The 15,064-nt window shown below is 34.1% G+C and overlaps 1 protein-coding gene across 2 annotated transcripts in view; it reads right to left on the reverse strand.

The window, feature by feature from the left end:
- LOC113553255 (alpha-catulin) overlaps positions 1–7,639 on the reverse strand; it is a 45,636-nt gene extending 37,997 nt beyond the window's left edge. Inside the window, exon 1 of one of the 2 annotated variants that reach the window (XM_026956484.1) lies at positions 7,301–7,639. In XM_026956484.1, coding sequence (XP_026812285.1) covers positions 7,301–7,639 — 339 coding nt within the window. Of the gene's footprint in view, positions 1–5,535; positions 6,151–7,300 lie in introns of those variants that run through there. The other variant, XM_026956485.1, reaches the window with a different exon arrangement.
- Between the last annotated feature and the right edge of the window lie 7,425 nt (positions 7,640–15,064).

Genomic DNA, 15,064 nt, shown 5'->3' on the forward strand with positions numbered 1-15,064 from the left:
TTTAACTTAAGTTAATACGTTAAATATCTTAAAAATTAGTTTCAAAAAAAAAGTAACGAATTACTTAATATTAACTTAATTTTAACTCGTTAATGCTCATCTTTGCTACCTGTTTAAAATACATTTATGTTATAATATGGTAACACTAAACATCCTCTGTCGTCTTTGACTTTAACTACTTTGATATTAATTGTACAAAATATGCCCAGATGATCGTTATGATTTAAATTACATTTTAAATCACCATATTCACAGGAATATGTATACAAACAATATTTTTATTCGACACTACAAGGAATATCATCATAGCCGAAGATAGATTTAAAAATAATACCTTTAATCTTTATTTCTCGGCTCTTGTTGATTGAAATGTTTCGTATGAACTTTAATGCGCCAATATCAAATGCACAAAAAATTATTATGGTATTTACATATTTAAATATTTTCATTGCAATTCGATTCGTGAGTTAATCATACCCATTAGTTATATCCAGCAGTCTTATGAGTGGCATACCCATCGGGGGTGTTAATAAAAATGGGGCATTTCCTTTTTTATACTATACAAATTTATATGTATATTTTCATACCCACTTTTGCGAAAGTTTTGAGTACCTACGTCACTGCCAGCTGTATGTGTGTTTCGTAAATAAATACCAAACGTTTCATTAGTTTTATCATAATAAATTGTTTAATCAGTTTATTATTCTAAAGTATTCTGTTTAAAAAAGACCAAACACAGTTTTAATTATTCAAAATATCGCTGTATCATCTGAATTATTTTGAGACGATACGCTTTTTTTTTTATGTCTTTTCACGGTAATCTGCGCTTTACTAGATACAACAAAGTTTTATTTATTTTTTCAGAAGCAGATAAAAAGAAACAATAGTTGTGCCCTTAAGATATAAATAAACTATTACATTTTTTTTCCATAACAATTTAGTAAATGTTTTTCATTTTAAATAAAATAAAGAAAAAAATTATAATAAGGCTTGTTAATACAAACGGCTATCATTAAATATAGCCTATAAGGTAAATTTACTATACCTGCCTATACAATGAAATTGCTGTACAGATAACAGCATTCGTGACTTTACTACATGAACTACATAGAACATATTAAAGATGTAATAAAATGCACTTTTAAACAATTTGCCAACATTTACTGACTTTTTATTGTACGTCAACGATCACCAGCGACTGTCAGCGTCCATACACTGACACTGACTACGAATATTAACAGTTAGCAAGACGTGCCAGTTACGAAATACGTTGAAATGCGTGTGTATTTGAACGCGTAATGTGTTGGTATAAATTTTTTGCAAGTTTAATATATAGTGCTATTAGTCAAATGAAAATATGTATTACAAAAAAATTTCAAGCATTGATTCGGCCCCGCCGCGTTAAGAACGTTTAATTTTTTTAAGTAACACGCAACCGAAAAAACTACCGTTCCCGAGGCAACCATATTCCAAGTTAAATTTCAGAGCATAACCCGAAAGGTCTGACCGCCAAGCTATGTTGGTCGAAAAATGGTACTTTTTTCCAGGCAAAATCCTGTCAGCATAAACATTATTTCCACCACACGTGTTGGAAGTACTTTAAAATGTGAAAGTATATTGGTATTTTTTCCTTCCATATCGCTCTATATGAACTCGGCAAGCTATATAATATATTGAACACAAGTTCCACTTAACGAAAAAAAAAATGTTTCAGACGTAAACTGTCTGAAGCGTATACATTATTGATGCACTGATGTCGAAATTGAGATAAAAAAAAAAATAATACCACTGCGTCAGTAAAATGCATATGCATATATGTTTCTTATACACAGTTATATACAATTCATTGTACCAGCTATACAACGTGGTTCTTTATATACATTTTAAATCACCTATATAATGTGGTCACATTTTTTCAGTTTGCATATTATAATAATTTGAGTTATTAGGTACCTATTAACATGTATACAAAACAATTTAACCATTTATGCGAAATTAATAACTTCTTGAATAATTTTAAAATAAGTAACGATAATAATAATATTTGTTGTTTCACGTTATTATATTATTGTGGTTTGACAAGTCCACTCTTAATCTCTTATATTAGTTACATTGGCATAATTTAGAAGGAGCTCGTTGAACATGCTTAGCATCTCCAATTTTGAAATTATCACTCCTACATAATTTATACCATTTGTGGTTAATTAGTTCTTATATGTTTTGTTAATAACGCCATTGCAGTCGTTATTAAAAATTGATTATTCGATTGGTGGCGTATAAAGGATGGATGTTCGACGTATAATCCGTTATCATAAGACTGACCAAAAAAATAAAAAAAATATTGGTCTTCAACACCATCATAGCTTTTTGTTGAAATTGAGCCCCTGTAATCACAGTATGAGGGATTTCGAAAACCAATAATCGTACATAATATATAGTAGTATAAATGTATAATACATACCAAAATATATTTTACTACGTTACTATACGAGAAAAGCATTTTATTTTTACTACATTACATTTACATGTGTTGTGCGTATAGCACATACAATTTATGAAATTCACGAGACATTAAACATGCGTAAAAATTAACGTGGCTAAGGTAAACAAAAGCATAGTGATATTATTTTTAGTGTATTAGTGCCCACGTGCATGGTTATAGTTTAGGTACTCCGAACACGGCGTGTAAATATTCAAGTAAATTCCGAATTAAATGACCCGTTACCTTAGGCAATATTACAACTGAATTTTTTTTTCTTTTCGTTTTTTTTCCAGATGATTTTGTTTACTTTATTAACAAAAGAAAAATCATTATAGAAAAAAAATAAAATGTTACGTATAGTTGATTATATACGCCTTAAATACAATAGTATAACTACCTGCCGACCTCTAATGTGTTTCAAAAACGATGATCGGTGGGTGGGTGGGTGTGAGAGTGTTCGCCTATACACGAAAGTTGGCCGTATTTCACGTGAACTTGAGTGGTTTTCACGAAAGCCAATTTAATCGTATTAGTTTGACGTTAATATAACTAAACTCCGTATAAAATGTGGACAAAGACTGTTGCGGTACCTAGTTGAAATAACTTGACAATAATAATGAAGTCAAACGTTTCGCAGTGATAGACAACTTAATAGACACGTGACTCCTTGGCGGTATCGTTTCAACCCATTGACCGTGCATTGTGCATAAATCTTTTCGATAAAACGAATATTTTGACACATTATGAGCGTAGATCGAATGTTACACAGCTGGATATAAAATGACCGGAGGTCAACCCGTACCGCGTTCACCCTTATATAAATACAAACTGAAAACGATTAATCAAGCCGAGTTGACTAACTTTGTCGCCAAGTGTCAGACATCATTAAAATTGCCCGAAGAAAAATAAGAAAAAAATAACTATTTGAAATTAATAAATAAGCTTAACTGCACTGCATACTACCATTATTGTTACATGTATAATATTTAAAATTAAAATCGAATAAAATATTAAAAGTGCCTACCATTTATTAAGTACTTAACGCACAAGTGATTAAAATAATTGCCTATAACGATATTACAATATCACCCTAAACGTATTAGTTTTAATGAAAACTCAGAAAATGTGTAACTGACATTATTAATTTTACAATCTATAATATACTCGTATATAAATCACAATAAATTAATAAATTCATTACCTAAAAAATTAATCAGATTTCAATCGTTGTTTATCTAATTATATAATTTATCTTTATTTCTTACTTTAATCGAAACTATGATTAAATTGTCTCTGTTTTCTAAATTATTGTAATATTCGCGATTTTCCAAATCGTATCGAATGGAAGTTAAACACATCTAACGACACAGAATCATCCTAGGTAGAATATTGATAATTTTTAATTTACTGAACTATACTTAAATACTTTCTTTGATTAATTTTATCATAGCAACATCATGTTTGGTCTGTATAAAAAAGTCAGTAACCCTGTAAAAAACGTTTAAGGTCGACTCACCACATTAGCCCGAATGACCAAACACTAGGAACAAAAACTTTTCAAACAACGCTATTAGTTCTCCGACTGATAGTAAAATAATGTTGAAATTTTTGATGAATGACGTTTTTATTCAGACATTCATTGTGTGGGCCGTACCCCGTATCCACATAAATGTTTAAATGAAACGAACCCGCCTACAATCTTTTGATATTTAAAGAAAAACACTCGTACTAAGAGTCCCAAGGGTACAATCAAATATCCTTTGGTCGGAATAATCGAAAAAAACGATTCGCCATCCAATTGATAACGAATTTCCGATAAAACATATTATTATATTATAAATACTTATAATATTTTTATGATTATAATATATTAATATCTATCTTTATACCATACTACAAGTATTTTCATAATAACGAATAAACTCAGCTACGGTTGTTTTGAAATTCAAATAAAAAACGAATGAAAAAACCACTGGACTCTACCATAATATAATTTTTGCTTGTGTGGTAAGATGTGGAAATCGGTACGACGGTATTTAGCCACCGAAAAATGGTTTTACCTAATTATCAAAATATGATTAGGGGTTGCAAAGTACCTATTGATTTGAAAATAATTCAAGTTTTAAAGGTCCTACGTTGTATTCGTTTAAGAAAACTCAGTGAAAATAACAATAACATTAGCAATAATTTGATTATCATAACGGTTGTTTTACTGTGTTGTTGTTATAATAATTATCAAAACCGTGATTAGGATAAATCTGGCTTTTTGTTCATCATCTATGTTTTGTTTAAAACTTTTGAAATAAATTTGATGAGTTTTTATACACACGTTTTATACGTTAATGGATAAAAATCGGGAATGGATATCCGTACAAAACATAAAAAGGGACAATACAAAAAAAGCGAACTTCGCAGAGAATAATATTTATATCAATAACATGGTGTATAACGTTATGTTCTGACCTAGGTCTATGTATATAGTAACTGATAAAAAGGTATGCATATAATACAGTCGGAATCACTGTAACTGAAACCTCGATATCTCGGTTATTCCGACTATAAGAAATTCAAAACACCTTTAAATAAAACACTTGATCGGTTTTTGATATCTCCATTCTCCAGAATATTTTTAACAACTCGATCTTATATACATATATGCGCGAAGTAGCCTAAAAACACTAGCTGCGGTGGTGTGTGTGCGCGCTTATCAATATATAAACCAAATCTTTCGGGATATGATTCAGACGCGGTACGAGCATGCGGAGTATTTGGCTTGGCCACTGACACTGTCCGTCGCCGACTATCGACGCACTATCCGCAGAGAAGCTTTATATTATACCCGGTCCCGCCCGCGCCACTGCCTCATCTGGAATACACTCTCCAAAACAACTCCCCCCTTCAAAAAAGCTCTCCGACCTTCATTCGCGAAAAACTTTCCCTCTTCCCCAACCAAAAACGTTTGTGTGTGTTTGAGGACCGCCGTGCGGCGTATCGGACATTCCGCAGCGGCCCGCGCGGTATAACCGCGTGGTACGTGCGTGGCGGCGGCTTACCTGCTGTCTACCGCAGTGGTCGCCAAGCAGAAGAGCCATGTCACGGCGTGTCTGTCGATCGGCGTGAGCGAGGTGTGAGCCGGGTGTTCTGCACTGTCGATTCCGCCCGCGTGTGCGGCGCACAGCAGGACTCGCACTGCAGCAGGTCCGAGGAGACGTCGGGAAAACCGGGGGAGGATCTTGACGACGACGACGACGACAACAACGACAGAGACGACGCGTAAGACCCGTTGTATACGTTACGATGCGAAACTTACGACGAAAATTATATTTTTATAATAAAAATAATTCAATAGTAATAACAGCGATGGTGATGGTGATGATATAACGACGAGAACAATAATAATATTTTGTATATACGATTATTATTTTAATATATTATGATAATAATAATATATTGTTTGGTGAAACCGCGAACATTCTATTAAAATTATATCATTTTTTTTAAATTTTGTTGACAAAAATTAGCCGTACGAAAAATACTGTAGCATTGGTCATATAGTATTTTGTGTGTGCGGTGCGAATTTGTTTTATTTTAAATAATTATTTTTATATAATATATTTTATTTTATCAAATTTAATAATATAAAATATCTTTACCGTTGTGTGTAAATGTATGTGTGTATGTGTGTGTGTGTGTGTGTGTGTGTGTGTGTATGTGTGTATATATGTATGAGAGTGTATGTGTGGTGTGTGTGTGTGTAAGTTTCGAGGGGGGGCGACGGCAGCGGCGGCGGCGGCGGCTGCGGCAGCGACGGCGGCGTCGGCGGCGTCCGGCGGCGATCTGCTGGTGCTGGTGCTTGTGCTGGCTGCTGCTCGTCCGGTGCGTTTGTGCGTGCGCGCGCGTATAATTGCGCGGGCGCGAGCGCGTGCTCGGCGCTGGTGCGTGCGCGCAACGCGCGCGAACGACGACGCCGAACCCGCCGCCGCCGACAATCAATAAAAACCCACCGCCGCCGACACCACCGACCTGCACACCGTCACCTCCAACGCCGCCGCCGCTGCTGCCACCGACAACGCCACCGTCGTCGTCACCGTAGGCACACGCCACCAGCGGCGGTGGTGGCGGCGTATCTTTTCATCATGACACGGTTAACCTCAAACCGTATAGGACCCGACGGGAAACGTTCCGACGGCGATACGCATCGCTTTTTCCTGACCACCGCCGTACATCTTTTATTATCTCTCCGTTTCACTCGCTCCGTCTCTGCGACTTTTGGCGTTGTCGTTTTCGGCATGTGCGAACGGCGGTGATACGCGGACAAACGGAAGCCGGTCAAGTGTACGCGAAAAAAGGTCACCCGGCTTAATGTACACGTCTATTACCTATTATCGTCGTCGTCGTCGTAACGCTGCACGCGTAATGTGGGTCACACCTGGCGTTCTATTTTGGTTTGAGAACCGAAGCTGTTCTCTCACATACCGCACCGGCCACCGCTGTTTACAAAACGGTATCACGTATATACACTTTAGATTTTCACACGTGGACCTATGCAAGCCGCTCCGCGCCCAAATATGCATAAAATATATACATGTATATGCGTGTGCATAACTACTGCGGCGGCGTGGTCGTCGCAGCGGAACGGTATACATCTGGAGACACAGCGGCGCGGTCAGTCACTAAGCCGGCCGGCCATGGGACGGGGACGTAGTGCGGTACATTTCGAATATCGCGGCGGCACATCACACGTCACCGTGTGGAGGTGGACGCGGCATAATAACATCATAAAATACTATACCTACGTATTGTAAGCGTGACACGTACCTGTTTGACGAGCGGCAACAGCGTGTGTTCGATGCTCTTGAGCGTAATCTCTGCGTCGCCGTCGTAGTGGCAAGACTGTCCGCGGCCACCGCCGGCTCCGCTGCCGCTGCCGCTGCTCGTACTGCCACAGCCGTCGCCGCTGGACGACGGAGACAACGGAGACACCGCCGGCGATGTGGCCGTCCACTCTGGCTGGCGGTGACGCGTCGCCGCCAAAGCCGCCGACGCCGCCGACGGTGATGTGCAGCGTGATCCCGCCGCGGCGACGGTGACGATTGGCGGTGATAGCGGCGACGGCGGTGCGTTCGACGACGGCGTCGCAGCCGGCGATTTGGCCATTTGGCATTATTCCGCGGCGCGCCGCGTGCTTGTACGGGGTGTGCAAGCGTGCGTGTGTGAGCGTGTGAGAGGGCGCGCGCGCGCGTGCGAAACGTTCCGGCGGCGGAGGCAGTGTGATTCGGTGCGGCGCGGTGCGTGCACGCGTACCTATATTATTTTAATAATAATAATAATAATAATAATATGTCGTACCGGCGAGTGGGCACGCTACTGATGCGATGTGTACGCGGCGCGCGCGTCCCCTCGTGTAAAAAGCTCGTGGCAGCCTGTAACGCTACGGAGCGGCCGGCGTGTGCGTGCGACGTGTCGTCGTCTGCGGCGGCAGGGATTGAGTCTCGATGGAGGTGGTGGTGGCGAGCGCGGTGGAGAAGGACACGTCCGTCCCCCGATTTTATTATAACTCGCCGTCGACGAAAACGGCCGCGCGCCCGAGCGCGTGTGTGTGTGTGTGTGTGTGTGTGTGCGCGCGCGACGGAGGCCGTCAGCGACCGCGTGCGCGAGCGCGCATACAGGGCGCGTGGTCCACACTCGGCCCACCCCGCGCGACGGCGGTTGAGCGACCTACTCGAACGAGTGAGCGCACGTGGTATACGCGCGGCGCCCTATAAATACGATTTCAAGCGCGACCAAAGGCCGCCTGCCCGAATGGAGTGTGTGTATAAATAATATTTACGCGAATAATGCGATGATGGCAATGCCGAAACTAAAAAACACGACAAGCGTGACCCTCGTCCGCTCGTCGGCGCACAATTCGTCGTAATAATATATTGTTATTATTGTTAAGGTCGCGTGCGGCAGTCAGCTGTTCGACGCCGAAAAGCGCGCGCGAGTTCGCTGAGCCAAAAAGTGTTGACACTCCCCCGAACGCCCACGAGCTCTACGGACACCTATCTGGATAGAATTTTACCTCCAAAAATCTCCCTCCTCCCCCTTCCATCTCCACGACAAGTCAGTGTTTGAGGGATATGATAATATAAGAAATTATAAAGCTATATTTACCTACTATATTATATACTGTGTCAACGATCGTAAGACCAGCAAGGACGGAATGCATGTCTGCAGCACAATATACTGAACAAGTTGGTAAATCCTTTCTGTCACGAAAACCATGCGATCAATGAATATTATGGGTAAGGTCGAATAATGCACTCGGATAGTTAGGTCAAAAAAAATAATGTTCAAATTGCACTCATTGTGATTGCTAAAAAAACCTATTACATAAGAAAAAGTATTATTAATAAATTGAGAAAAAATGAGAAAAAATAAAATAGATACCCGCTCAACATAAAATTGAGTAAATTAAGATTACATATTGATTTAATCAATCGTGAATTAAGTGAAAAATTAAATTTAACATTTATGAACAGCTGTAAATATAAATATAGTTATTGGATGTTGTCCCACTAAAAATGTTGTTGGTAAATTTCCTCTAAAATTCTTGATGCATCAGTTATTCCTTAAAGTATAATTATGTTATACATTAAATGTTGTCATTATTAAGACATTGAGTTCTATTGTGTCTCATTTTTAACATGTTTATACCAAGTCAAGGGCGCACCCAAGGGGGTGGATAACGGGCTTTAATCCCCCCAAAATGGCTAGCCCCAAACATTTTGATAATTTGATTAGGTATATTGACTTTAAATTATTATATAAAAAAATTATCAACTAACGAAATTAAAATATTAGGTATAATATTATATATTTATACCTGTCATTCCGGGCCCCGGGAGAGATCTCTAGCTGTTTATAGTATTATAAATACTATTAATATTTAAAAATGATTTGAATTTAGCCCCTGCCAAAAAAATATCCTGGGTGCGCCCCTGTACCAAGAACTTGAGTGACTATGGACAACTTTAGTATAATTATAATGAAGTGAGTGACCGAGTGAGTAAAAACCAGAGTAACTGAGAAATCCGTTTTGTACACGATTAATATAATGTGATATACTGATATGTCTATTTTCGGACAATACAAAGGTTAACCAGACTATACTACTCCAAATTTCATTATAGATCAAACCGACGTATTATAAATTAAAGTAGCAGAAAACTAAGAAAATTCAAGTTTTAAAAATCTGAGTTACCTAATTAGTTAAGACGACAAAACCCAGTATACGCATTTATTTACTATTTATGTAAGCTATGTATGAATAGAATGTAAAAGATGAAACAAAGATAATATACTTTCACTTCTTTTACTATTATGGACGCCAAAGCCTTTAAATTGTAAAGAAAATTTTCCGAAAATAGATACAAATTGAAAGTGTTTGACTAGACTTGAACAAAACATGCAAGTAACAAGTGGTTTCCAATACCAATAAGTGAATCTAAAACATGAATCATTAAGCCACGATGGACAAAATCTAAGGTTTTTTCAGTCTTTTATATCTAGATAATATTGAATAATATATTGTAAAGTACTTAAGTCAATTATATTACAAATTGTTGAACTTAATGGGACAAAATTATTTTAATCAAATAACAAAGTGAATAACAGTGAAATTGAACTCCTCCTAACTCCACGGGGAACCCTGTTCAAATGATTTCCCTAAAAAATAATAAACCGGATATAATATGTCCAATAAGTGTTTTCCAAACAGCAACAAATCTTGAGATTGAAAAATAGATTTATTATATAAGTTGATTAATTTACCACTAAACCGTGGATGACATGATTTATTGTTATATTAATTTCGTCTTTAATAAAATAATTCAATTTGTCATCCCAAAATCTAAAATTTTAAATTCATATTTTTGTTCTATATTAATACTACCAAATGTTTTCAAGTCATTCGACTGCTTGAGAATGAAAAATGGAAATTTGTAAGAACGTTTTACTTATCCGATTAGAAAAAATATATACAACGAAGGGACTAGGGAGATATCTTACCATTCCAGTGTAATAGAATTTGTTCATTTGTTATCAAATGAGTGAAATCAAGGTGATAATGGGTTAAAATATAATCATAAAATGAAAGGTTTATTATATTTAATACATAAATATATTAATGGAGGAACTCTATTGCACAAACATAATTTAAAGAGGAGAATTCGAAATATTGTCTTGACGTTTTCATGGTGTATGGTTGTAAGTGCTTAAAAAACCAACTGAATTGTTTGAATACTTAATACACGTCGTAAAATGTATATATAAAAAAAACCTTTGAAACATTTAGATAATGTTTATTGTTTGTGAATTGTATAATATATCAATAAAATCAATACATATACCTATACAAACGCATCTACCAACCATATATAAGTTCGTTTACATAATCTATTACGGTAAAATGTTACTCGGCCTTAGGGATTTGTAGGTATATTGTTGTGCAAAGTATAAAATCCAATTTCGTTTAGATAGAGACAAAATAAACTTAACTATCTCGTTGTATAAATAGTAATTCATTTATGTTTAATGTGTATAAGATATGAATTTGTTACAATCTAATTACTTATTTATAAAAAAATGTAATATTAGAACATACGCGTAAGTTGTTTTTTATGACTATGATAACGCTTCACCAAGAATAATATTTCATTCAATTTAATTTAAACGAGTGATTGACGCATAAAAAATAAAAATTATTTAAAATGCAAGATCACATTAAATACTAGTGTTTTCTTACTAAATTTGGAAAACCTAGATTTCCTTTTCCACAAAATAAATGCATTTTGTAAATAAATACACCAATAATATCATTGTTTTATTATACTAATGTACGATTACCTACAAAATAATATTAATGTTTATAGGAAAAATAGGGTATTTTAAATTCTGAGCGAAGAATTATATCTTTTTACAAATTTATAGTGTTGTGTATTTGTTTTCTGTTTTTGTATTTGAATACTTTTTTCCTAATAGAAAACATTCTTAGATTTTCTACTTTGATAGCATTTCTGATAGCAAATTTGATTTTTTTTTTTTGGTTTTTTGAAGTTAAAAATGTTCAATAGTTTTCTTAATAATAATTGGGAAAAAAAATTAGGGAAAATGTTGTTGTAATTCATAAACATATTACCATTGATGTAAAATTTCTTCAATTACTTATATTAGAAATCATAAAAAAATTATGGTATAATTTGACTTAAATTATTATTTTCAACAATTGTCAAACAAAGTTTTTCACCTGTTCATAAAACTCGAAAGTGTAATCCTGAAAAGTCTCTCATAAGTCGTTGAAAAATATGAAATACACAAAACATTTTTATAAACATTTTGAAATTCAAAAATTAATAAAATTTATCTAAATTATAAAAATTTGCAAATCATAAAAAACAAAAAATGTTCAAATTTTATTTATAATAAAATGTAATACAATCTTTTTCTTAAGTATTTCATACTGAAATCTTAGCCTTATATATAAAAATATATATTTTTTAAGCATTATAAGTTATTAAGTTTAAATTTGGCTGTAATTAGATATTTAAACAAAGACTAACAAATTTGGTTATTTTGTTATAATTTAAAAATACTATTAGAGGTTAGAGGTTAATAGTAACTTAGAAGTGTTAGCAGAGCAGTTACCTACTTTTTTCATTAAATTATCAACTAGTACAATGTTTACTATTATATAAGTTTTTAATGAGTAATTACTTAAGTAAAATATTTTTGATAATTTTAATCATATATTGTGTATGATTTATGAATTTATGACACGGTTCGATTTTTTTTTTAGTTATATGGATAGAAAAAAATTTTTATAATAAATATATGTTATTAAAAATGAAAAAAACTAAATTTTAATGTTAAGTTTAATTTATTTTTATGAAAAGTAACAATCTTTTGTGTAATTTTGGCAGAAAAAGGAAATTATCATTTTAGTGGATAATTGTGTGCCAATAATCCATGTAGCCAATAATAGCTTACGAGAACAATGTAAATATTTATAATATATTTATATAAAGTAAAGAGCATTGAATTTAGTTGTTAGAATAACGATTAGATAAAGGAAATGTATAAATACTACAATATCAATGGTTTGAAACAAAACAGACTTTTTAACTTAAAATAAGTACAACGATTGTGTATTATAAATTTTCTTTTCGTCAATACACAAAATATACCTATCAAGATGAAAATTAAAAGTAATCATTGCGATATCGTTAAAAACCACATGTGTACATTAGAGACTTGTGTTTTTTTAAATTTAATTGTTTTGTATTTATACTACACTGCCACACTGGTCACGTAGTTGTTCCAGTATACGATATAATTGTGTACACGCACATGTGTTAAATGGCTTAATATAATATATATGTAATGTGTACGCACGACGAATATATTAATGTATCTGATTTGTGCTACAGCCAGGTCTATACAATAACGTTAAGAGGCCAGAGGAGGCATAATAAAGATAGATCGCTTCCACCAACGATCCAGCTTCTTCCATGACTATAATTTTTATTTCACTATTGTTCGTCATTCCTCGATCGCGCGTTATTATCGATCACAATATAGTTATTGACGTACCATGTATAATAATTAATAACTTTTAAATATAAGGAAGAGACGCAGAGTATACAGTTAATATCAATAATATCCTTAGAAATTTTCAAAATATGCAACCTCTTGTGCGCTTAAAAACTCTAAAATATAAAATAAAAATTGTTTTTCTAGTGATTTAATTAATAAATACTAAACATAAAATAAAATAAATAACACCTAAAATAAAAACGAGTCAAATAAGTGTCGGAAATTGATCGTTTTGATAAACATTATTTCGACGGTAATAAAATAAAAACAATATACAAGACAATAGTCGCATGCGTATAATAATACGAAGTAATCACCAATCGGTCGCTACATTTCCCTTTTTTTCTTTATATTTCTGTATTATTTTTTTTTTTTTTGTGCAGGTAGGTAAGTCGACTCCCAAATAAAGACAGGGAAATTGAATCTCAACCCAATAGAAAAAAAGGTATTCATTTAATAATTAATCGAGTCCCTCAAAAATCGCGTCCCATTAGCGTTACCTGGGAAACGCACTACGTATATTATAAAAGCAAGAGAGGGTTGGCCGTAAAGTCTCCCGATGATTTCATTTATCGCGTTATAAAGTTACGTATCAAAAAGTAATCAAGTATACTGCGCAACATTATACTACCATTTAAGATGTTACGCCCGTTATAGCCGGTACTTAAATGATAATATTATATTACAGTTTTAACGAAATATTGTTGACGATAATAATGGTGAATTTTTAATAAACTAAATATATAAACGAAATTATGATCAATTACTTACTGCATGATAGTAAAATGTATCCTTATAGTAATACTATAATAATATAGAGCTTATTATCTTTTGATCACTTTACACCCGGTGCTTCTCTACGATTCGCGTGCCGGACTGGCTATACCATATACATACGTGCGTGTCGTGTCCGAAAGTTCTATAAATATTTAGATGCGCATACAACCTATGTGATTTATTGTTTGTCTTGCTGTTATTATAATCGTTCGTCCGACCTAGGGGCGTAATTACAGGGTGGGTAAGGATTTGTGTGTTTTTTTTTAAGACTATCACACCGATCTAGTTTTAATACAAAAAATCTGAATACTTATGCAGTTATGCTAGTTATATTGTACATAACTAATTTAATATTACTTCATAATATATACAATATACTATTGCACAAATATATTATATTGTATTATGGTACAATTGGTACAAAAATAACCCATTAGTCGAGTATAATTTTATCGCGGAGCATCAATACACACATCAGCAACGTCGCATAGGTACAACCTATGTACAACTTTAATATATAAATTATTGTTTTATGTGTACATTTAAATATCATGCAATTATTAGTTTCCATGTATGCATTTACTTACACAGAATGTTTCTGAAATGAATGAGTGAGAAGAAGTGTCCAATGAATATATTATTTATTTTTATAGTATTGTCTAAAATTTAAAATTAATAATAATATTTCTAGCAATATTCTCAAATGAATCGAACTGTGAAAATGCGACATCGTTATTGCACTTATCGCGCGTTTCCTAAATCATAATATTTCAATTTACCATCACAACAAGACTAGCCTCAAATGTTATAAAAAGTCTAAGTTTTTTAATCCACTTGCTGTGATATACTAACTACCTTTATATTTTTAATATTATTCTTACAAACTATACCTATGTACCTATATGTAATAATATGCAATAAATTCGAAAATTAAAATTTTTATACCCAAATAATTATTAATATATTTTATACGTAATTTGTAGATAAATATTTATGTAATATGTTACTATATATTTATTAACAAAAAATGTAGGTATTTAAGTATTTATATTTTTATCTACTTACTCTACCGTTGATTGAAGTTTATCTATACGCATGTTCAATTGGTGATTGATTACATTTTGAAATTTTATAGATGGGTAGATATATCATCCGGTAGGTAGTTCAAAC

This window comes from Rhopalosiphum maidis, chromosome 2 (genome assembly GCF_003676215.2).
Source record: "Rhopalosiphum maidis isolate BTI-1 chromosome 2, ASM367621v3, whole genome shotgun sequence".
Classification (NCBI taxonomy): Eukaryota; Metazoa; Arthropoda; class Insecta; order Hemiptera; family Aphididae; genus Rhopalosiphum; species Rhopalosiphum maidis.